This window comes from Otolemur garnettii, unplaced genomic scaffold (genome assembly GCF_000181295.1).
Source record: "Otolemur garnettii isolate 467f Iridium unplaced genomic scaffold, OtoGar3 scaffold00031, whole genome shotgun sequence".
Lineage (NCBI taxonomy): Eukaryota > Metazoa > Chordata > Mammalia > Primates > Galagidae > Otolemur > Otolemur garnettii.
This window is the reverse complement of record NW_003852426.1, coordinates 14,961,457-14,986,613: the sequence shown is the minus strand read 5'-3', so window position 1 is coordinate 14,986,613 and position 25,157 is coordinate 14,961,457. Positions and strand designations below refer to the sequence as shown.

General features: G+C 36.8%; 1 protein-coding gene and 1 non-coding gene across 2 annotated transcripts in view; both read right to left on the bottom strand.

Moving 5' to 3' along the window:
* Nucleotides 1-361: 361 nt before the first annotated feature.
* Nucleotides 362-25,157, bottom strand: part of CDC5L (cell division cycle 5 like) — a 53,858-nt gene continuing 29,062 nt past the window's right edge. Inside the window, exons 10-16 of the mRNA XM_003789234.3 lie at nt 24,461-24,623; nt 21,829-21,993; nt 20,116-20,196; nt 19,584-19,826; nt 15,839-16,036; nt 1,565-1,777; nt 362-797 (exon numbers count right to left, since the gene is read on the bottom strand). Coding sequence (XP_003789282.1) covers nt 693-797; nt 1,565-1,777; nt 15,839-16,036; nt 19,584-19,826; nt 20,116-20,196; nt 21,829-21,993; nt 24,461-24,623 — 1,168 coding nt within the window. The 3' untranslated portion in view covers nt 362-692. The remainder of the gene's footprint in view (nt 798-1,564; nt 1,778-15,838; nt 16,037-19,583; nt 19,827-20,115; nt 20,197-21,828; nt 21,994-24,460; nt 24,624-25,157) is intronic.
* Nucleotides 23,413-23,519, bottom strand: LOC111725105. The gene has a single exon (XR_002773250.1). It is a non-coding gene; the product is annotated as a U6 spliceosomal RNA (small nuclear RNA).

Below are 25,157 nucleotides of genomic sequence, written 5' to 3'. Positions count from 1 at the left end.
AGGCTGAGGCAGGAGACTCGCTTGAGCCCAGGAGTTGGAAGTTGCTGTGAGCGTGATGCCATGGCACTCTACCCAGGGGGATAGCTTGAGGCTCCATCTCAAAAAAAAATAAAAAACAACAAAATTACAAAATTTGAAGCACTGCAAAGTTAATCTATCTTGTCAATTGATAGAGAAAGGAACATTCTGTGCCAAAACTTAACAAAGCCACAAAGGATTGCCTCCTGAGGATTTAAGCTAAGATACTGGATCACCATTTGCTTACCCAAGACTTATTCATTAAGTATGACACAGAGTACCTAGCTGCTAGTTTGTGGGCACTCTAAATATCTAATTATCTCAAACAAAAGGCTACAATTTAAATTTTTTACACTTTGTCTTTATTCAAGAGTTTACTCACAGGCAGCACTTTAAAATTAGGCTTTTAAAATTAAAGGCCAAAACTAAAAAATTTTGCAAATATGACACTGCTAAAAGAATGATTATCATAATAATTTAAGCCCTAAAATGTCCATCCTGTGGAGTTAAAGTCTTTATACACAGAATATGTAAGACTGACATCTTTTAAAATGAACAACCAAAAAACCACAGATGGTGGGCAAATTTGTCAATGAGGATAAACATCACTTTCAGCCTTCCAGAGTATGAAAACCAGCAATTAATTCATCGCATGACAGAATATACACTATGCTTCATAGTTTTGACTGTAAAGACTCTTTTTCCACCACCAAATCAGCATATCTATGTTGAAGTTCCTTTTCTCTGTCCTGTTGTCGTTGAACATCTTCTTTTAGACACTTGAAGAGAAAAAAATTAAATTATTACTTCATATGTTAAGCATAGTGAAAAAAGTATCTATGGTATTTTATCATCTTGGAAACAGCTGAGTTAATTCATAATTCTTAAGAGATAAATATTTCCCAAAGAGCAATAAAGACAGAAAATACTTTTGCTATAAAAACCTATGCTACAGCCATTTTTTGATTTGATCATATGAACACTATCTTGTAAAATGTCTATGGCTACCTCAAATAAACAAGCTATTACTGTCCTATCAACATCTACAAATGCTCATAAATAAGCCCTGACTGCCTTTTCTCATGGCAAGGACTATCATGCACATTTGATAGATAAATCTCACCCAAACCTAACCAAAGGAATATGATGCTTTGGAAAGACTAGCTTCCCCATATCCTAGGTTACAAAACTTTAAAAAGACAGTGGTTTAGTTTCCCCTCATAGAGCTATATGAATGAGATGCATAAAGTTTCACAGGGACAAATGACAAAGGTTACTTATTCCATCTCACAATGCATCTATATATAAAACAGAAAATGAGTTAAGAGAGACACCTGTGTACCCACCATTCATCTGGCCCATCCATCAGTACACAGATAATTCTAGACTACAAAGTAAAAAAGCTTAGGCTCTCACACAAAAAATCCTAAAGGTATCAACCTCAGAAGAGCCTAGCCTGCACAGGAAAAGAAAAAAAAGGAAAAACTCTGATAATTCTTTGCAGTTCTCTCTCTAAGCAACACTTCAAGGCAATATGTAAAATTACCTCCAGCCTCCGGGGAATAGCAGAATCTTCATGTTTCTTAAGTTCTTCAAAAGTACGTAACTCCAAGTGAGCCTGCTCAATCTGGTCCCATAAATCATTCAACTGTTTCATGAGCCCCATAGCACGAGACTGGTAACCCCCAAGCAAAATTTTCATCTTCTTTTCCATCTTTGCAGCTCTCTTGGCTTCTGTTGTCATGTGGCCCCTGTTTATCTGGAGGGCGGGGGAAGATCTTATCAGCATACATGAGAACAGCAAGCTATTAAATAACAGGGCTAGAAAGGTACCCCTGAGATTCATCTACATGCCTCAAAGCAAAAATACACTAGCACTCCTTATACCTCAATTATAATAACACAAAGTTAGGATTAAGAGGAATTTACCTTGCACTTGAAAAAAGTTTTACAGGTTAGTCCTAATAATTTATAATATATTTACATAATAATTCACAATTCAATCTCAAAGCAGGACTAAAATTCAGAGTATGGGAAAAATTAACATCTACTTTCTGAAAATAGATTCTGCTATCATTCATCTGTATTTACTTCGGGACTAGCAACAACTCATCTTCATGATCTGTATCTCAAAAATGCTCTTCTGAGAGTCTGTCCACACACCAAGAAGCACCCCACCTTTCACAGTTTCCACCTGAGGAGCTCTGGGAGTAGAGGGGACTGGGCATGTGTGAGTCTTAGATCACTAGACTACTAGCACAAAGAGGTGCTTTTAATCAGGCACACAAGTATTTTCAGGGGCTCTACCCTCTAGGAGCAGTGCATAGAAAAGGATGGAAAAGTGAAATCCAGGTCTACCTATACTTACTATAGGAAATGTGTCCATGTACTGAGTGCCATGATTTCTAAAGCTACCACACAAAGGAATATATCCTTAATATCCTAGCTCTGGGAGTTGACAAGATTTTGGATTCCTGACTCTTCCTAGACTACAGAGAACAAAAACGTAGACACAAAACAAGCCCACTTCCAGCAACTATCTCCCCAGGATCACAGGGTATAACCTGAACATGAGTACAGGTATTTGCCACAGAGTCGGCTTAGTGCAGAGAGCACGGGACAATCAGGCACTCAGCTTCAACATGAGGACAGAAGGAAATGGAACATACATCCAAGACCTCAACCTTTCCAGTTACATCTACAGGTTTGGCTTCTACCTTACTGATCACAGAGAACTGAAAGGACATAGTACATCCTAATCTCCAAGGCCACCAAAAACAGACAGCAGGGCGGCACCTGTGGCTCAGTGAGTAGGGCACCAGCCCCATATACTGAGGGTGGAGGGTTCGAATGTGGCCCCAGCCAAATTGCAACAAAAAAATAGCTGGGCATTGTAGTGGGCGCCTAGTGGGCCCTAGCTACTAGGGAGGCTGAGGCGAGAGAATCACCGAAGTCCCAGAGCTGGAGGTTGCTATTAGCTGTGACACCACGGCACTCTACTGAAAGCAACAAAGTAAGACTCTGTCTCTTAAAAAAAAAAAAAAAAAACAGAGATAGCAGTCAGGGCAAACAGATTTGAGAGAGACCTTAAAAGCTAGGGCTGGATGGATTGGTGAAATCCTTCTCCTACACAGTTCCACCAGAGCTCCTTACAGTTTTTACCTGAGGAACTCTGAGAGTAGAGGGGATTGGACCTGTGTGAGTCTTAGATCACTAGACTATTATCACTGATGAACATAGATGCAAAACATCTTCAAAAAAATTCTGCAGACCATTTTCAACATCACATTAAAAAGATTACTTACCATGATCAAGTGGGACTTATTCTGAGGATGCAAAGATGGTTCAACATATGCAAATCAATAAATGTGATTCACCATACTAACAGAATGAAGGGTAAAATATACAGGATCATCTCAACAGATGCAGAAAAAGCATTTAACAAAACTCAGCATCCTTCTTGATAAAAACTCTTGACTAATTAAGTACAGAAGTTGTTCCTCAACAAAGGCCATATGCAACAAACTCATAGCTAACAATGGTGAAAAGTTGAGGGCTTTTCCTCTAAGTTCAAAAACACAACAAATATGTCTACTCTCACCACTTCTGTTCTACGTAGTATTACAAGTCTTAGCACAAGAAAGTAGGTAAGAAAAAGGAAAAAAGAAAAAGAAAACCATCCAAATAAAAGGAAGAAGTGAAACTGAAATACATTATCTTGTTTATAGAAACCCCTAAAGACTAAAAATAAAAAAAATCTGTTACAACTGATAAATTCAGTAAAGTGGCAGGATATTAAAAAAAAATCAACACACATAATTCTGTAGCATTTCTGTATACTAACAATATGCTATCTGAGAAAGAAATTAAGAAAACAACCCCATTTACAACAGTAGCAAAAAAGTAAAATAGGAATAAATACAACCAAAGAGGTGAAGATCTGTATACTAAAAATTATAAAATATTTATGAAAATAACTGAACATGACACAAATATGTGGAAAGATATCCCATGTTTATGGACTAGAAGAATTTATAGTTAAAATGTCCATACTACCCAGAGCAATCTACGGAATCAATGTGCTCTCTATCAAAATTTCAATGTCATTCTTCACAGAAATTAAAAAAAAAAATTCTAAAATTCATACCAAACCACCAAAGACCCTCAATAGCAGAAAAATCTTGAACAAGAGGAATTATTACACTACAAGATTTTAAAACACACTACAAAGGCATAGTAATCAAAACAGCATGGTACTGTCATGAAAAATAATATAATGACAAAAAGCCCAGGTATAAACCACACACCCAAGGGTCAACTGATTTTTGACATAGGTGCCAGATCTCACAATAGAGAAAAGACAATCTCTTCAATAAATAGTGTTGAGAAAACCAGACATTCACATGCAGAAGAATAAAAATGGATGTCTACCCAGCTAGCTCAAATATGGACCTTCAACTCACCCTCATACAACTCAAAATGGATTAGACATCAACTTAAGAACTGAAACCATAAAACTACAGAGGGGAAACGCTCCATGACATTAGAATGGGCAGAAATTGCTTCATTATGACCCCAAAAGCACATGCAATGACAGCAAAAACAAACAAATCGGACTGAATCAAACTGAAAAGCTTTTGTACATCAAAGAAAATAACTAACAGAGTGAAGAAAAAAACCTACAGACTGGGAGAAAATATTTGCAGATCACATATCAGATATGGGGCTAATACCCAAACATACAAGGAACTCCATCTACTCAATAAAAAGAAAACAATCTTTTTTTTTTGAGACAGAGCCTCAAGCTGTCCCCCTGGGTAGAGTGCCGTGGCATTACAGCTCACAGCAACCTCCAACTCCTGGGCTCAAGCGAGTCTCTTGCCTCCGCCTCCCAAGTAGCTGGGACCACAGGCGCCCGCCACAACGCCCGGCTATTTTTTGGTTGCAGCTGTCATTGTTGTTTGGCGGGTCCGGGCTGGGGATTCGAACCCACCACCTTAGGTGTACGTGGCTGGGGCCTTAGCCAGTTGAGCTATAGGCGCTGAGCCAAAAGAAAACAATCTTATTTGAAAAATGGACAAAGGAACCGGGCACGGTAGCACACACCTATAATCCTAACACGCTGGGAGGCTAAGGTGGGTGGATTGAGACCCTCCTAAGCAAGAGTAAGAGCCCTTCTCTACCAAAAAATAGAAAAATTAGCCAGGCATTATGGCAGGCGCTTGTGGTCCCAGCAACTCAGGAGGTGGAAGCAGGACTGCTTAAACCCAGGAGTCTGAAGTTGCTATGACTAGGTTGATGCCTTGGAACTCTAATCTGGGTAACAGAGTGAGACTCTGTCTCAAAAAAAAAAAAAAAAGAAAGACAGGAGACCTGAATAGAGTTTCCCCAAAAGGAAATATACAAATGGCCAAGAAATATATTTTTAAAAAGCCTAACATCTCTAACCATTAGAAAATGAAAATGAATGAGATATTGCCTTACATCTTTTTTACCAAAAAGATGCAAGATAACAAATACTGGTCAAGATAAGGAGAAAAAGGAACCCTTGTATTCTGTTGATTCACAAATTAGTATAGCCATTTTGGAAAACAGGATAGTTTCCTGAAAAAAGTAAAAATAGATTGTTATATGATCCAGAAATTCTTCTTCTGGGCATATACCCAAAGGAAATGAAATAGGTATGTCAAAGATATGTCTGCACTCCCAGAGTCACTGTATCATTATTCACAACAATCAAGATATGGAATCAACTGGAATGACCACTGGGTGAACAGATTTTTGAAATGTGGTATACATACAAAATGGAACACTATTCAGCTGCTAAAAAGCAGGAAATTCTGTTAACTGCAATAACACGGATGGACCTAAATGACATTATGCTAAGTGAAATAAGTCAGGCACCTGAAAACCTGAACACAAGGAAGTGACTATAACCAACAAGTTAGGGTATACTCTAAAATAACTAAAAGAATGAAACTGGAATGTTGCTAACACAAAGAAGTATTAAATGCCTAAAGTTTAGATGCCCCAATCACCCCAACTTGATTAATTCACATTGTATGCCTGTATCAAAAGATTACATGTATCCTAAAAAGATAAGCAACTATTATGTACCCATAATAATTAAAAAGAAAAAAATTAATCTAAGTAAAGCTCCTTTAAAACCATTCATTTCTTTAGCATTTTATAAAAGTTATTAAGCTTTTATTCCTCTGCAATTTGCTTGAGGAATAAATTCCTAAGAATTGATAATGTCCTTTATAAAGGAACCATTTTCCTCTGATATCAAGGTACTTTCCATGGCAGTGCTACATGTCTTCAAAGTATCAGGAAATACTGACTGAAAGCAGACAGCACGGTACAAGGATTAAGGAGTATATCATCCAACTGTTCTGAACTGATGCAAGTTATTTAGCCTATGTGTCTCCATTTCTCCACCAGTTTAAAAAAAAAAATTGACAACTGCTAAAAGTTGTTATGAAGCTTAAATAAGATCATATGCATAAAAACCCTCAGCTGCCCAGTGCCTGGCACAGAGTAAACAGTCAATAAATGTTAACTCTGATTATAATTATTATTTTATAGATACCAAGAGTTCAAACATTTGCCTCTCCTCTCTAATAACTAAGGGACTAAGTAAGGATAAGGCTTTAAAAGCTTCTTTAAAATTCCAACTTTCATAAAAGACTATATAGACCCTTTCCTGGAAATAGATCAAGGAAAAAAAGCTCTTTCATCTTTTAAGTGAGCAGTTTGCTTCTTGAAGACCATGAAACCAAATAACACATACTGGACCTCTGTCCTACAACTTATCAGAGCATGGACTCACGGAGTTCACCAACTCTATGGGAAGATTTTCTAACTCTGAAGTTCAAATTATCTAAGTATATTTGATCTAGCAAGTTCACTCTCAGTTATTTCCTGAGAGAAATAAAAACATAAGCCTACACAAAAAAGGTATGCAGGAATGTTCACAGCAACCATTATTTATTATAGCCAAAAGGCAGAAACAACACAAATATCCATTAAGTTATGAATGGATAAACAAAACATAATATTGTCCATACAATGGAATATTATTTAACCATAAAAAAGAAGTACTAATTAGTATACTAAGTATACTAATGTAAGTAAAAGAAGCCAATAAAAGATCACATATTATATTATTCCACTTATATGAAATGTCTAAAATAGGCAAATAGATACAAAAAGTAGATGGTTGCCTAAATGGTAGATTAAGGGATGGCCAGGTGAGAGAAAATGGGTAATGACTGCTAACAGTATAAAGTTTCCTTGTGGGGTGATGAAAATACTCCGATGACAATTGTACAAGTCTGTGAATTTACTAAAACCTAATTGTACTCTTAATAATCACACTGTATGGTATGTAATTTTTATCTCAATAGGCTATTATAAAAATAAAGTATCCAAGTATTAGAAACATTACCTCCACAGGGGGAAAAAAAAACCTTAACATCAATTTTTCTAGATATAAAAATGCAAGAATTATTTCCCCCAGAAATCAAGAGCAGTACTTAAACTCTAAAGCAGGGGTGGAGTTAGATTTCTTTAAAAAGACAACTTCCACCCCACAGATTTTACAACACAAACAAGGAAAGAAGATAATAATTTCTATTTAGGGCACCCGCAGCTCAGTGGTTAGAGTGCCAGCCATATGCTCTGGGGCTGGTTGGTTCAAACCAGGCCCAGGCCTGTTAAACAACAACAACACCACCACCAAATAGTTGCACATTGTGGCAGGCATCTGTGGTCCCAGCTATTAGGGAGGCTGAGGCAAGAGAATCACTTGAGCCCAAGAGTTTGAGGTTGCTGTGAGCTATGACACCACAGCAGTCTACCAAGGGTGACAAAGTAAGACTCTGTCTCAATAAAATAAATAATTTCATTTACTCTCTCCCACTTCAAATATTCCTGGAGCATGTCTTTTTAAGCTAGTGGTTTTCAAACATGGCTAAACTTTTAGACTACCTGTGGAGCTTTTAAAATCTACCAGCACCAGTGTCCTAACCCCAGAGACTGATCTAAATGGCTTCAGACTGTTGTATCTTTAAAGCTCCCAGATGAGGAAGAGGCAATCAGGGTAGAGAACTCTATAGGAATCAACCCAAGTCATTACATGAGCTAGATATCATCTGTTTTCTCAGCTACCCCTATCAAAAAGTCCTCATTCCAAGTAAGAAATGAACAACTAAATTTCTCCAATTATATCAAATTCCTTATACTATAAGCATATTCCATACTATATATTCCATACTATAGTATATATATATACTATAAGTATATTCCATATACATATAAGCATATTCTAAGAATACCCACATTAGGTACTCCAATCACATGTGGATTCAAATACACATTCAAAACTTGAAGAGCAAAGAATTTCAAATTAATAGATATGATGCTTTAAAAAAAATTAGTCATAAAATTAATATTTTATCAGTAAGACAACTCAATTAAACATACACTAACTACACTCCGTGGATATTCAATTTCTAATTTGGTGTAACATAATACGTAACACAGTATGCTCAGAAACTGTTTAATTATCACATATTAGTCATGAAGGTATATTTAGTATTATTAGTACCCTGTATCTGGGAATTATCTTACCTCATACAGTTGAGTCATTTATTATTCCCAAACCACCAAAGATTTTAAAACATAAAAGTTGTTACCTTCCATTTAATACCAACTATTTTATTTCAGTTAGCTCAACCTTTATAAAAAGTCTTCTGGCTCAAATACTGTGCTAAGATTCCATGCAAATATAGACATAAGCTGTACAAAAATAAATTTAAGCACAGGAAAAAATAATTTCACCAAACAACTGTGTAAAGTTAGTCATTAAATATATAAAGAAGAAACAGAATACAGCTTTTAATAATCAAATCTAGTCTAGTTATCTTATGCCAGCCATTTGATGACTGAAATATGAGGAAAGGTAACTGTATGTTTTGTAAAATGCTCAATTTATGACTATGCAGTATGCTTTAGGAGGCTAATCTTCTTAAGACTGTATACCATAAACCATGGAACATCAATATAATGTAAAATGATAGAGACATTAAAATTTACAAGTATTTCAACACACCAAAATGGTGAAATATTACATTAAAATCCAATGATGTAAAATCCATTTACACTAACCAGAATCTGAGTTTTAAGCCTCAGTATAATAATCTCTCTCCTAAAATCAGTCGTCCATTATCTCAAATTTCAGATACTCATCAAAATTTATAGAATATAAAAATTTAAGTTGCCCTGTTGTTTGAGATGAAATTACTTCTTAATACTTCACAGTATCAAACCAAGTACAACCCAATTTTGGTATTATAACTAAGGGTCATATAGCCTTGAAGAGACAGGGAAGAAAATTTCTATTTATTAAAAATTGTTCTTTGCTAAGCACACAGTATCTCATTTAATCTTATATTATCATAAACTCATACTTCTAATAAATAAAAACTATTACCCACCCAAATATTACAGTTAAGGATATATGAGACCCAGAAGGGATAAGTGACTTGCCCTAGGCCATATAGGCACTAAGTGATAATGCTACGTGTCCTACTTGAAAGTCCAACACATTGCCACATCACTGCTAATAAACCAAACTCTCTGCTTCAGCCCTTGAAATGAAAACATTCCTGAAGAACTTCCAGCTCTGGGACTGAATGGCTTAATGCCACCAGCCCCAGACTGCTCCCTGAAAAACAAATTATTCTAGACACAAGTAAACAAGACCTAATACAGTAGATCTGCCCATCATTCTTTCCCTGATTTATACATTTACTTGTATGTATCCGCATATAAGAATTTTATGTGACACTTGAAAAAAGCTTTTACTTTCCCAGTTCATATTTTTATTTTTTTATTTTTTTTGGAGACAGAGCCTCAAGCTGTCCCCCTGGGTAGAGTGCCATGGCATCACTGCTCACAGCAACCTCTAACTCCTGGGCTCAAGCAAGTCTCCTACCTCTGCCTCCCAAGTAGCTGGGACCACAGGCGCCTGCCACAACGCCTGGCTATTTTTTTTGCTGGCAGCCATCGTTGTATGGCGGGCCCGGGCTGGATTTGAAGCCGCCACCTTAGGTGTATGTGGCTGGCACCTTATCCACTTGAGCCACAGGCGCTTAGCCCCATTCATATTTTTAAATTCCAAATTCTTTTATTCTTAACATGATATTAGGCAATAGGAAAACAAATCTTAGAAAAATTTTATGGGAAAAAAGGTTATATTTAAAAACTTTTTTTAAAGGATAGACTATAACTAGCATTTTGTTATTCAGAGATTTCACCAATGTTAATCTTTCTTTGCCAAAGACTTTAAATGAAAGCAAATTATGTTTTTTTTCTCTTTTTAAAATTCATTTTTTTTTTTTAGACAGAGCCTCAAGCTATCCCCCTGGGTAGGGTGCCATGGCATCATAGCTCACAGCAACCTCCAACTCCTGGGCTCAAGCGAGTCTCCTGCCTCAGCCTCCCAAGAAGCTGGGGCTACAGGCGTCCGCCACAAACGCCCAGCTATTTTTTGGTTGCAGCCATCATTGTTGTTTGGCGGGCCCAGGCTGGGGATTCGAACCTGCCACCTTACGTGTATGTGGCTGGCGCCTTAGCCGCTTGAGCCACAGGCACCGACCCTAAAATTCATATTTACAACGTTATACAATTAAATGAAAAGTATATAATGATCCCAGTTTAGTATTGCACCTTCAGAAGTCCCATCATCCACACATAGAAATTTTAAAAATGATATATAGGAGAGGGGACTGGTGGGTTACAGGAGTATATATACAAACCAAAATGTTTCAGCTGATTATGCCTGGATAGCAGGCTCCTTTTTGTCTTTATTTTTTCTATTTCCTTTAAATCTTCCATAAAACACAGGTATTATTTTTAGAAAGATGCCTACAAATGTTATTTTTTTAAATGCATAGAAGGGAAACTGTCTAAAAAAGACTGGCCAGAGACCAGTGGAAAACTGATGGTCCCCAAGAGATGAATCAGTAGAACCATAAGTGTTTCCTTGGGTCATTACAAAAGGGAGCTCTATGGGACTTATAAAAGTGTAATTGTTACTTTCAAGCTCACTAGGTTTGTTAAGGTTACTAAGAGTAAGTAACTCCAAAATAAACATATTATCCTTGGGTCTCCAATACTGTCTTCAGTTAAAGTCACTTACAGTGAGGTTCAGAAACATTAAGAGCACCCCTTACTGAAACTCTTGCTTGGGGACCCAGAATACCTTATACTACTGGAAAAACAGGCTTAAGAATACCCAAAATAAGTAGTCAAAGGCAGCTCTACTTCCTAATCCACTGATGAGGAAGGAGTATAATTCTGTAATAGTAAAATGTGGTTCAATCACCAAAAAGTGAAAATCCACAAAAATCCATGAATGACTCTCCTGTAATCCCTTTACTACTAACTAGGCATCGCATTTTATTAGTGAGCCCTCTCCATACTAATGAGATGCAGGTCCAAGTGATTATAGCCATGGTCTATGACTTTGCAGCCATCAGATTACATCCCTGCAAAAGAAGCTAATCAGTAAGACGAAATCTTACTAAAAGCTCTTGTAAGAACAATACTACTCTAACAATGCAATGAAAAATGAAAGAGCACTTTACACACATTAGGAAGTGAAACACAAAATGCATGAAACAGAATCAGCTTGGGTTGAGGCACAACAGAAGCAACAAAGTTGTGTCAAAGATGCCTGGTGTGATTCGTAAGTATTCTTACTAGAAACAACTATGAAATATGGGTCATGGAAAGAGAGAGTATTTCCAAGTACTGGAATCTTCCTCCTGCACCACAAGTCACTTTCCCAATCCTACCCCTACAAAAGAGGACATAAGCATAAGCCTGTTAAGATACTACAACACATGCCCCTCTATCCAGAATTGCCCACTTTAAAGTCCTTACCTTAAGTTTTCATTCTTCAAAAATATCTGACTTTGTAACAAAAATCACTAAGAAAATGGGATACACTGTGCAGCCAATTTCACTGAAATACAACCTTCAGCAAAGTTAGGGGTCCTCATCAGAGTTCTACAAATACACTGAGAAGGATTTTAAACGTGTTATCTGTGTTCTTTAAGTTGCTTTATTTCCAAGAAGTCAATGTTACATAATATTTCTTGACTACAGTTGACTGTGCCAGTAAATTACAGAGAGAAACAGTATTACTTCTGGACCTCATTTCTACCTCTAAGGAAAGCCTTTCCATTTTTATAGCTAACATGACAAAATCTACTTTTCAGCCAAACTTCCTCAACACAGCAGTTTAGATACTATTTCAAATACTATTAAATTTAATGGCAGGCCTAAGTCCAGACTTCTCATTTCACTTTTGCACCTACTGAAAATTACTTCACTCAAAATAATTATGTCTTCAGATGATTTCCTATTTCCACTTAAAGTAGAAACAAATTAGAACACTTCAAATTCTATTTGCACTTCCTAAATACAGTAATGACTCATTTATCTGGCATCATCAAAAAATGAGGTTTTCCACAGTAAGCATTTTCCATATAACTGAAGCCCATAAGAGCAGAGAACTTGTCTGCCGCCTTCTTGCTATATCCCCAGGACCTAGAAACATGTCTGGTACACAGTAAATGCTCAGTAATACTCACTAAATGCAAATAAACAAAAGTACTAAAGCTCTTTTATTTTTAACCATTTGATAAAAATTTTCCTACAAGAATTATAGCCATCTTTTTTTTTTAAAAAATACACTAAATAAAAATTAAGCTGTCCTATTAATCTGGGTTATCACTATACAGAGCAATCACCCTACTCTCCTACCCTACATCTGTAAGGCCCGCAGAAGCTACTAAATACACAAGGCTTTTTGCCACCCTGTTAAAATGGCCTCAGCATGCTATGCCTTCATAACTTTTCCCTTTCTGATATTAGCTGTCATTGCTATGTTTGCTGTTGCTGTCTTATTTTACACATAAATGTCTGGCAATGTTCTAAAGTTAATTCTGCCTCCAAAGCAGAATAAAATACATGGACTTGGTTATAGTTCAGAAGTCTTTTCCACTTACTTCTGATCTACAACTACATTCTGATTCTATTTATTTAACAGACTCCTCACACACACATACCCACATACCCCCTATCACATTCTACATAAAAATCTGAGACGGTTCTATTAGTTTTAAATGAGTATCTTAAGGATTTTCATTTAAGTGCTAAGTTTCAAATATTAATCATGAGTAATGGCCCAAAGACTAGCTCCAATATAAACCTCAGGGCATACTTCTTAAATCTATTTAGGAGACACCAGCTACGACAAAGCTGGATTTCATCTTGCTTGATAGGCTGTGATAGGGCCATAATTTAGATTCACTGTTCCAAAGTTCATGGCAGCAAAAATCAAACACACTGGCAGCCATGGTGTACTGTGCTGTGCTTATACAGAAAAGCACATCTCCCTGAACCTAAGATGGAAAGGATAATTTAAGTATAACATTTAGTTCTAGTTTATACAATATAACTGGAGTTCCTTCCCCACAACAAACTTTGAATAATGTTTATAATTTAGCAATCAACTGAAATGATGAAAGAATTACCACAATTGAAATAAAATATTTATGTATTTCAAACCAGAAAAACTGTGTGTCTTCAAAAACTAAAATAAGCTAAAAGAAACCTAGTTTTGAATTAGGAATGGATACAAATAAAATGGGGGTTTTGTTTATTTGGGGTTTTGAGTTGCTTTTCTTCTTTTTAAAGACTTAATGAACTCCCATCTAAAATAAGCAGTTTACTAAATGAAAGGACTTGATTAAGTATTCTTTAAAAGTAACTAGGTGGGTAAACAATAAAGGAAGTTATCCAGGAGTCAAGAGAGAAAAATTACTTCAGACTGTTTTATGAATATTCTTCCAAAATCACCAATCCTTCAACAAAAATAGTTCAACGGAAGATTTCAGTTCCTGGTACTGAACTGAACAAAGAGAACCACATGTTTTTAATGGTTGCTCATAAACGACCCAAATAAATCTCCACAAGAACAGCAGTGGTTCTTTCTGTATTTTTCCCTTCAAAACTCACAAGACCAATTCAACATAGAAATAAAAATTACTGTACTTTATGGCACTACTCACTTTGTGACACATTTATTTGCTGTCATGAAAGTTAGTGCCTCAACAAAGTAAATGAGATTTAGGGAAAAACTTTTTTTTTTTAACGTTTTAAACAGCACAAAATGTCCTTGCCATTCACAGCAAAGTTTACCTACCTCAAAAGAGATTTTCAAAGTGAGAGACCTAAGTATTTATATATAAATGCTACAAAGTAGCTTTCCAAATCGCTTTCCAATCAATTATGATGCTAACCTTAAATCAGAATTACACTGCTAACTACCATTTATAAGAAATAAAGCCTACACATCAGAAAATAGAATTTAACCACTCATGGTCTACTTTCCCTGACTTTAACTTCAAACACAGAGCAACAGCACACCCTGCTGGAAGTTAGCAGTAATTTAGAGTAATCAGCAGCACTCACCTGCTACGATTACAACTGAGAATAACTTCAGAACCACTAATTTCCCACTAATGAAAAAAAAAGGCGAGGCTCACAGGCATTAACTATCAAGTGCCTATACATGTGATCTTAAAGTTAAATTAAGACTGAAAACTCAAATTAAAAGATGTTGCCAGGCTCCGCGCCTGTGGCTCAAGAGGCTAAAGCGCCAGCCACATACACCTGAGCTGGCTGGTTCAAATCCAACCCGGGCCCGCCAAACAACAATGATGGCTGCAACCAAAAACAGCTGGGCATTGTGGCGGGTGCCTGTAATCCCAGCTACTTGGGAGGCAGAGGCAGGAGACTCGCTTGAGCCCAGGAGTTGGAGGTTGCTGTGAGCTGTGATGCCATACCACTCTACCCAGGGTGACAGCTTGAGGCTGTCTCACAAAAAAAAAAAAAAAAAGATACTGCCTTTTCCTGATTTCCCCAGTCCCACTCTGCCCCAACCACCTGAAACATTTAACTATGTTCTTAACCCTAAATAAAAATATTTGCAAATCTGCTTTCTGTAAAGAGAAACTGATGATGACACAAAAGAGGAAAACTATAGCCATTTTCTGTATATGACCATCTAAAGTACCCTTTCTCTTCCCCGTCCCATCTTGGCCTTAGTCCCTGAGGACCACCATAAAGAACCCACAAGGCAGCCTGGCAATCTATGAATCACAATTTACATTCCACTGGCAAAATGCCTCCATAGATTTTAGAATTCAAAATATGCAGGCTATATTAACCACATGCCATAAAACTGCGTTTAGTATATTTTAGCATGGAACCCACTGTCTAGATAATACAGCTCTGCCTTCTCTTAACTCAAATTTATAGGAACCAGAGAGTGTACACAATGGTATCAAAGTTTTGTAAATGTGGTCTCTTGGCTACAGAAAAAAAAACCCTTGGTACGGCTGAGATTCCTCCTTAGAGAAAAGAGGATATTTCAGTGTTGATCTACATTGTTCTACATGACTAGTGGTGACTTCTTGGTTCCTTGCTTCCAGAACTTAAAGGTTCTGAATGACCTGTTGCCAGCGTGTAGGGTACTCTTCAGTAATAAAAGCCAACAAATGCAAAATAATCAATGAATATGGCCAAGGAAGACCAAACACTTCAGTGTAGTTTTCTTCAATAACTACAAAGACAATGAACACCTCAGGCCTATTCTTCTGAAGTTGTCTCCAGTGGTATTATCTGGTTCATTATTGCAATCAAGGTACAATTAAAATCAGAATTAAAAAAAAATACCAACCTCAAGCCTCTTTTCAAGAGATTCAATTCTGTCCTTTTTGCTAGCTAGATTAGCCCGTGTGTAGCGGCTCTGCCCAGGAAGATATAAAACTTGACTGTAGCATTCCTCCCACACCTGGTTATAAGCTTCACTTGAGAGTTCTCCATGGCTCATTCCTTGTTTTACCACTTCCATCTCCTGTACCAGAACATCTTGGGCCTGTTTACAATAATAATTTTAGTTAAGTTTAGATACTACAAACAGGAAGATTTAAATAGGATACTACACAAGAAAAACTTAAAAGATTAGTTTTTTTCCCTCTTTCCTTATACCAAAGGCAAAAAGTCCTGGTTGGTTGTTTTTTAGAAAGGAGAGAGCAATACCTAAGAAAAATGGAGTAAAAACCCTGTAAGTCAAGGCAGACTGATCTTTAAAGATGTTTCCCCAAGAATATAAACATACTTTACTTTCATTAATTATAATATCAACTATCATTTCTCAGGTTATCTACTATATGCCAGAAAGTGAGTTTAAAAGTTTTACTTATCTCCAAATTTCACAATCATCTTACCAAATGTGATGAAAGTAAAGCTCAAGAGAGATTAAACAACTTGTTCAAAACCATGTCATGGCTAGGCATGGTAGAGCATACCTATAATCCCAACACTTTGGGAGGCTGAGATGAGAGGATCATTGAGGCCAGTTTGAGACCAGCCTGGGGAACATAGTGAGACCCTGTCTCAACAAAAAAAATACAGGGAAGGGGTTTGGTAAGCTCTCACCTATCAGGTACAATGTAGAGGTATATGGTCCATCTCTTGGATGAAAGGCTCAATTGCAACTTTGACTTTACCTAATAAGTGCAAACAATGTAACCTAATTATATGTACCCTTATACTAATCTGAAATTTTTAAAGAAAAGGTTAAAAAAACATTTAAATTAGCCAGATGGTGCCATGTGCCTATAATCATTGGCAAGCTGGGGCAAGACTGGGCATAGGAGTTTGAGGTCATTATGATTACAGCACTGCACTCCAGCCTGGATAACAAAATGAGCCTTTGTTTTTTGAGACAGAGTCTCACTATGACCCCCTCAGTAGAGTGCTGTAGCGTCACAGTTCAGAGCAACCTCAAACTCTTGGGTTTGCACAATTCTCTTGCCTCAACCTCTCAAGCAGCTGGGACTACAGGCGCCCAACACAACGCCCAGCTATTTATGTTGTTGTTGTAGTTACCAGTGTTATTTAGCAGGCCCAGGCTAGGTTTGAACCCACCGGCCCCGTGTATGTGGCCGGTGCCCTAACCACTGAGCTATGGGTGCTGAACCTAAATAAATAATCTTAAAAACCACATCGTTAGTAAGCACATGAGAGAGGATCCAAGCAAACAGACACCAATGCTTGAGTGTGCTCCTTCCACTCTACCATTCTACTTACACTCAGGACCCCACACGACAATAAAGGGAAACCAGGCATCCCTATGTCACATGACTTTTTTTCTCATTCTGAAGGAATGCCCCTAACACTGCCAGAGAATGAGACTGTGGCACAAATCAGATAACAATAGGTCATAAGCGAGCTTTAAGTTCATTACTAAAGAACAAGTTCAAGATGATAGAATGAGAGGGATAGGTAGACCTTGGTTCAAATCACAGCTTTACAACTGAAGTTGCTGTCTGAACTTGCTTAATTTTATAATGCTAACCTTAGATCAGATATGTTATCAGGATTAGGTGAACAATATATGTTAAAAAGCCTAATTCAATGCCAGATACACAGAATTCCATGAGCATATCTTAAGAACTTTTCCCAACTCTCTGTTTCATGGCTTATGAAAAACTGGCAGTCACCTTCTGTGTTTCATAGGCTTTCACTCTTCCTAATAATAATGGAAAACAAACACATGTCAAAATATATAAAATCAAGAGAAATGAACAATAAACCAAAAAAAAATTATTTTTTTTGGTAGAGACAGAGTTTCACTTTTTTGCCCTCGGTAGAGTGCCATGGCATCACACAGCTCACAATAGCCTCCAACTCCTGGGCTTAGGTGATTCTCTTGCCTCAGCCTCTGGAGTAGCTGGGACTACAGGCGCCCACCACAACACCCGGCTATTTTTTTATTGCAGTTCGGCCGGGCCAGGTTTGAATCTGCCACCCTTGGTATACGGGGCCAGCGCCCTACTCACTGAGCCACAGATGCCACCCAATAAACCAAAAATTTTTACAAAAAAATAGAAAATTCTGTCTATGGAGCATAACGATTGGCAGTAACTTTAAAACAATGCCTCTTAAGGGAAATAATGGTAACAAACCAATTTTGACATGCTTAATGAAAACTTGACATCATTAAAAGAGAAATGCAATTTCATTCTAAAGTTAAATTAAAAATTTAACAAGTTCAGCTCCTGTAATCATTAGGAAAGAGTATGACTAAGTTATCTTTAAACTCTCCCTAAATATTCTGCTAAACAGTTCCTTCAAACTCTTTTGGGAACAAAGAGGAATATAAACAGATATATAAAATATGAGAAAACAAGCTACTTTGTTTCAAATGATTCCAAAGTAATACTTTCAATTATTATTTTCAAAAACTGTATTAGAATTTATCCTCCATAGAACCTCTAAAAGCGACAATGCGATCCTTGTTTCAGGTTTCCATGCTAAATTCCTTTTTCTCTTAATATTTTCACTCTAAAAAGAGGAATACTGGGCAAGTCTTGATTTCGCAAACTGATTCTTAACCCCAGTTTAATGATTAAATGTGCTCACCACAGAGTATGCACTTAACAGGTGTCAGTTACACACTTACGAAAAAACAAGTAACTCAAAGTGGCTCACAAATCAGGAGAAAGTTGTTGAAATATAGAGCTAAACCCTCCTTTCTTTCTCTATTTTCTAAAAATCCTATAATAAATATGTACTACTTATGCAGTAAGGAAAATAGAAAGTAAAATACTAAGGAGTGAGAGAGAGGAACAGTACAGAAGAGAAGACAGTAGAAAGAATTTTGTTTGTTTTCTCCTAAGAATGCAGCAGCCCATTCCAAATCAATGAACCTATCACAGCTACTCAGGGCTGAAGGCTAAAGAAAAAAGACTTTTTTGTTGTTGTTTGTTTATGATGCAAAGAAAAAAGACTTTTAAGCTAAGGACTACTCTGCTTCTAACTATGAAACTCACTGTGCTTTTTATACCATTGTAGAGATTTCTATTCAAAATCACAGCTATTTCCTCTGTCAAAGCAGAATAGAATGCATATGGAGAAAGAGGCAGACACAGACTTTATATACAAAATTGTCTCTTCATGTCCTTATCCAAAAGAGAAGGGAGAAATCGTGTAAAGGGGATAAATTCAGCAAAAAAATGTCCTTCCTTTGAATAAGTGAAAGGTTTTATCTGTAAACATGTTTATCATATTCCTATCTTTTCACAAGTCTAAGAGAGGTTTAAGTATTAAAGGCATTCATACCTATTCAGAGATAGCAGATCTCACACAGAAAATGGCAACCATAGCAACATCAACCAAGCCAACAACACCCACGAAACAAAAAACACCTTGCCATCAAAGCCAGTGTTTATCTCGTAAAGGCTGATACTAAACACATAGCATATCCATTTCATAACACTTAATATTCTTATCTCCTAACTATATGTTTCAGGTGTTCATGAAATCCATGCAGCAAAATAAGTTCACATTTATCCATGCTACATAGCATCTAACAAATATTTAAATTTCAAGATAAAAATATTCCTGCTCGGTCATACCTTTTTCAGCTCTTCTTTGGAGAACTTTTCATAAGGGTTATGTTCTAGGTAGGTAATGTGCTCTGAATTATTGGTACCAAATCCTACAGTTTTTCCTTTTTTATTTCCAGATGGTTCATAAGGATGATGCAAAAGGTCATAATGAAGCATTGTAATCATTTCTTTTTTGATCAGTTCTTCACTTTTCTGTAAATCTGTTAGAGGTGGTTCTACATTTAAGGGTCTTAAAATAGTTTCATTTACCTAAAATTTTAAAACAAGTACAATTACCAAACATATCACTGCAATATGCTGATGTTATTACCTGTTACAGGATGTACTAAATAGCAGTTTTACATTTTTAGAAATTTTTTTGTTCCCTTTTAAATTCTTACTAGTACCAGTGAAACATTCTAAAGATATTTGGGAACTACTTCACTATATCCCACAAAGCAGATGACATTTTATAGACTTTATGAATGATGTAAAAAGCATCAATATAAAAAGAAACCTAAAAATTTCTAAGCCAAGAGTAAGAAGTTCTAACACTTACTTCTGATGGTCTTGGCAGATCTTTCTGGACAGCTTTGTGCATTCGTTTCATCTCCTTTACACGCTCTGCCTCTCGTATGGCCTAAAAATTGATTTTTATATCCATTATTGCAGCTATACAGTATTTGACACCTCTCAGTAAAGTGGAAAAGACTTTGGTCTATAAGAACATGATTATTCAAGAGTTAAAGCTGTAGAAATCTCTTCAGGTTTGTAGAAAGGTAATATTAAACCCAAAGAAATCAATCAGTTTATTCATTCTGATTACAATAGAAACTAATAACTTCTAATGTCTACTACATCATTCTCCAAATTTACATGGCTCCAATCATCAGATAACTACTTTTCCTGTCTAAATGGGAACCCTAAACTTAGGGGAGACTCCTCCAATACAACTCTTTTCTGTCACCCCAAAGCTACTTACTTTTAGTTTTAAAAGGAAGCCAATGAATGTATTATTTACTGATTCTTAAGTTATTAACAATGTGGGATAACATTAAAATGTCATGCCAGTTTTTTTTTGTTTTTGGTTTTTTTTTTGAGACAGAGCCTCAAGCTGTTGCCCTAGGTAGAGTGCTATGGCATCACAGCTCACAGCAACCTCCAACCCCTGGGCTCAAGCGAGTCTCCTGCCTCCGCCTCCCAAGTAGCTGGAACTACAGGCACCCGCCACAACGCTTGGTTTTTTGGTTGCAGCCATCATTGTTGTTTGGCAGGCCCAGGCTAGATTTGAACCCGCCAGCTCAGGTGTATGTGGCTGGCGCCTTAGCCACTTGAGCCACAGGCAACGGGCCTGTCCTGCCATTTTTGAGAGTTAATATAACTTAAAGGTAGGGAGAACTAAGCTTCCTAAAATCATCCAGAAATGGAGTGCAGGAGGACTTACTGAAAGGGGTCACATAATTTCAGTTCTAGTTCAACATTTACTACTTCCCAGTCACAGACCTGGGAAAGTTAACTGAATTCATCTGAGTCTGTTTCCTCATTTCTAAAATGGAGCTATAGATTCAGCATCCCTTATCTGAAATGCTTGGGACAAGAAATATTTTGAATTTCAGATTTTTTTAGATTTGAAACAGCTGTATTTTACGTATTGGCTGAATTATCTTGAACCTGAAAATACAAAATCCAAATGCTCCAAGGAACATTTCTATCATGATACCACTCAAAAAATTTGAGATTCTGGAGCATTTCAGATTCAGATTTCTGGATTAAGGATGCTAAACATATAGCATCCCTATCTACTTACATCACTGGGCTGTTATGTACAATCAGAAAGCAATTTAACTGTAAGCTCTATTAGTATAAGATGTGAGATGTTCCTAATATCATTGTGACATGTTCTCTTTAAATTTCCAAATCTATAGTTTTTAATAGTTTGTAATGGCTAACAACCATTTATTCAACCAATCCAGGATGTACTTATTTTTAAGACTGACCAATAACATCTTTTCTTTGCTATGCTTAAACAATGTCTAAAAGATTTCCTATGTGTATTTTTAAGAGTTTAATTTGACAGAGTATTGAAATTTCCATACATGTACACTTTAAGAATGCCCAACAAATTACTATGAGTATATATTATTAGTGACGTAGTAATTTACTTTAGGGTAATTTTTTTAGTGGAAATCTTGAGACATTTAATAGCCACTCTTCATTTTTTAAGCCTACTGACATATTCAGCCAAACTCACACTGCTAGCACGGTTACTTACCTGCTTTCTAGCATCCACATCAGCAGCATCTTCAATGTAAGTATCATCTACTTCACGCTCTTCCAGCTCCTTCTCGGCATTTTCTGGTAGAACAATTTCAAAATCATTCTTAGGGGCAGGAAGGCCCAACAATCCTAAACGAAGATTTTCACGAGATTCTCTTTCCTGTAGAAAAAAAGTGGTCCTTCTCAATTCACATAAATATTTAACGAATATTCTATTCATTTTAATTCTAGAAAAATGATCTCTGACTTCAGAACTAAGCCAAGTTTTTTGCTGATTTTCTATCTCCCTTTCTTCCCTACATTAAGACCAACCAAAAACCTTAACTAGTGATCAATGAAGATAGTCTGGGATATTCCAATAGAAGGTTTGGGGCAGGCACAGAAAAAAGACCATTAAGACTTTCATCTGAAGGGATACATTTCTGACATGGAAATTTAACAGCTAATGAAATGAATAGGTTCAAAAGTTTCTTTGTCCTTCAATTAATAAAACCTAATCTGAAAGATGTTCATATGTGTGTGTTTATTTTTAATGGAAATACTAAAGTATATACAGATTTTTTTTAAAAAGTCTATGTGTCCTAAGAAACTGGCTGGTACCCAGAATTCTCCCCAGTAGAGGCTACAGCCTCATTTCCCACTACTTTTTACATGCATGTAGGTGTGAGAACCCAGGAAGATTTGCTATCTCCAGAACATTTTCCATGCTTACTCACATTGTGGCTACCATCTGGGCCAGCCCCCACCCTCCTCCTATACCTTTTCAATGAAGGCTTTCCTGATACCCACCCACACAAATGAAATTATTCCTTTTAATCATCCTTAGCATACTGGTATTACTCAAAGAGTTTATTCTGTTCAGATACTACAATTATTTTTGGTCTTAGTTTAGCACTGTCAAACTCCACAGAATATAAACTTCTTTAGGACAAAGGACATCTTTACCCAACTTTAGATCCCCTAAAACAGCAGTTCTCAACCTGTGGAGACAATGTTGTAGTTGTCAATGAAAATACATCGCAGCATTAGGAAGGTTGAGAACCACTGCCCTAAAACGTCCATAACATGCATTGCACCCATTAGGTTCTTTAGAACTGGCATTAGTTGATATCAATTTGGTCATTAAAAATATATATAAATTAATCAAATCAATACATGAAGTTAAAATTAATTTATAAACAAAAGACAAGTCAATTATCATTAAAACTTCATTTTAAAAAAATTCATAGTAATTTCTGTGGTATTAGATAATAAGGCCCAATAATAAAGTAATAAAAGCAATTAACATGCAGAAGCAAAAACTATAACTTTTGTAGTTAGCTTTATATATCATCTTACAAAATATACAAAAGGAAGCTTCACTGCAATCAATAACAAACATCAAATTACCCTGGCTTTAAGGGCAGTGCCTGTGGTTCAAAAGGGTAAGGCGCTGGCCCCATATGCTGGAGGTGGCGGGTTCAAACCCAGCCCCAGCCAAAAAAAGAAATTAACCTGGCTTTGAGATCTAGACAGTCAGTCCTTCTAAATGTATGAATAAAACAGAGAAATTCAAGTTTCAAAATCTAATTTTTTTTTTTTTAATATGGAACACTTCACGAATTTGCGTGTCATCCTTGCACAGGGGTCATGCTAATCTTCTCTGTATCATTACAATTTTAGTATATGTGCTGTCGAAGCAAGCACTCAAAATCTAATTTATGAGGCATTTGAAACTCTAAATTTTATTTATAGAAATGGAAAGAAAAAAGTAAATGTATCATTCAAGAAAGGAAAGTATTAGTAAATGATAAAAATTAGAACCAAGCTGGCCGTGGTGGCTCACGCTTATACTCCTAGCACTATGGGAGGTCAAGGCAGATGGACTGCTTGAGCTCAGGAGTTCAAGACCAGCCTGAGCAAGAGTGAGATCCTGTCTCTACTTAAAAAAAAAGAAAAAGAAAAAGAAATAAAAGCTAGTAGGATGTTATGGTGGGTGCCTGTAGTCCCAGCTACTTGGGATGCTAAGGCAGGAGGATCTCTTAAGCCCAAGAGTTTGAGCTATAAGCCACAATAATGCCACACCACTCTACCCAGGGTGACAGAGAAAGACTCTGTTTCAAAAGGAAAAAAACCAGGTTCGGTGCCTATAGCTCAGCAGCTAGGGCACCAGCCTCATACACTGGAGCTGGCAGGTTTGAACCCAGCCCAGGCCTGCCAAATAACAATGACAACTACAACCAAAAAATAGCCAGGCATTGTGGCAGGTACCTGTAGACCCAGCTGCTTGGGAGGCTGAGGCAAGAGAATCGCTTAAGCCCAAGAGTTTGAGGTTGCTGTGAGCTGTGATGAAACAGCACTCTACCGAGGGCGACACAGTAAGCCTTTGTCTCAAAAAAAAAGACAGAATCAAAAGATACAAGCAGCATTACTTTCAGCAGCATTTATATCAAACATATTAAGCATAAGAAAAAGTAAGTTCTGAGCCCAAAAAGTTCCCCCTTCTCATCAAGTCTTACAAATACTTCTCCTTTTCTGGCATCCATTAGTTACACGATATGCACTGATTGGGGGGGGGGGTATTTTAATTTGACACCTATGAGATATAAAAATATTTTTTTAAATATTAAAAGAGAAGTGACACTCACCATCTGTTTCACATAAGAGGGATCACTGTAGTCTGCCATTCCATCCTCAGGATTGATGTTTAACTTGTCTCGTAGAGGAGTCCTACCTGGAGTGGAGTTAACAACTGGTTTGGGAGTTGTTCCACTCCGGGGTGTCAGTCCTTCAGCTCCATTAGACGGAGTCCTAGGAAAACAGAAATCCCAATTAATAAAAGTGCCACTTACATTTGGATTGCACTTTCAAATGTTTTTCACATACGTTATTTTACAGAGAATACAGAAAAAAAGAAAAAAATAAAGATTCTAGAAATTCTATCTAGGTGGTTTTACATTAAATCTCCAGGTAAAAATAAAGGTTCAGTTTAGCTACCGTAATATTTACATACAGTATTTATACAGTATTTTTATTTTATTGACTTCTAATAATCATTACATTTAACACAGGATGGCACACAAACTTTATAGCCACCCTGTATTTTCTCACATTTCTTTCTTTCTTTTTTTTTTTTTTTTGAGATAGAGCCTCAAGCAGCTCAAGTTATCACCCTGGGCAGAGTTCTGTGGGATCACAGCACACAGCAACCTCCCAAGTAGCTGGGCCACAACACCTGGTTATTTTTTGATTGTAGCCATCATTGTTGTTTGGTGGGCCTGGGCTGGATTCAAACCCACCAGCTCAGGTGTACGTGGCTGGCACCTTAGCCACTTGAGCCACAGG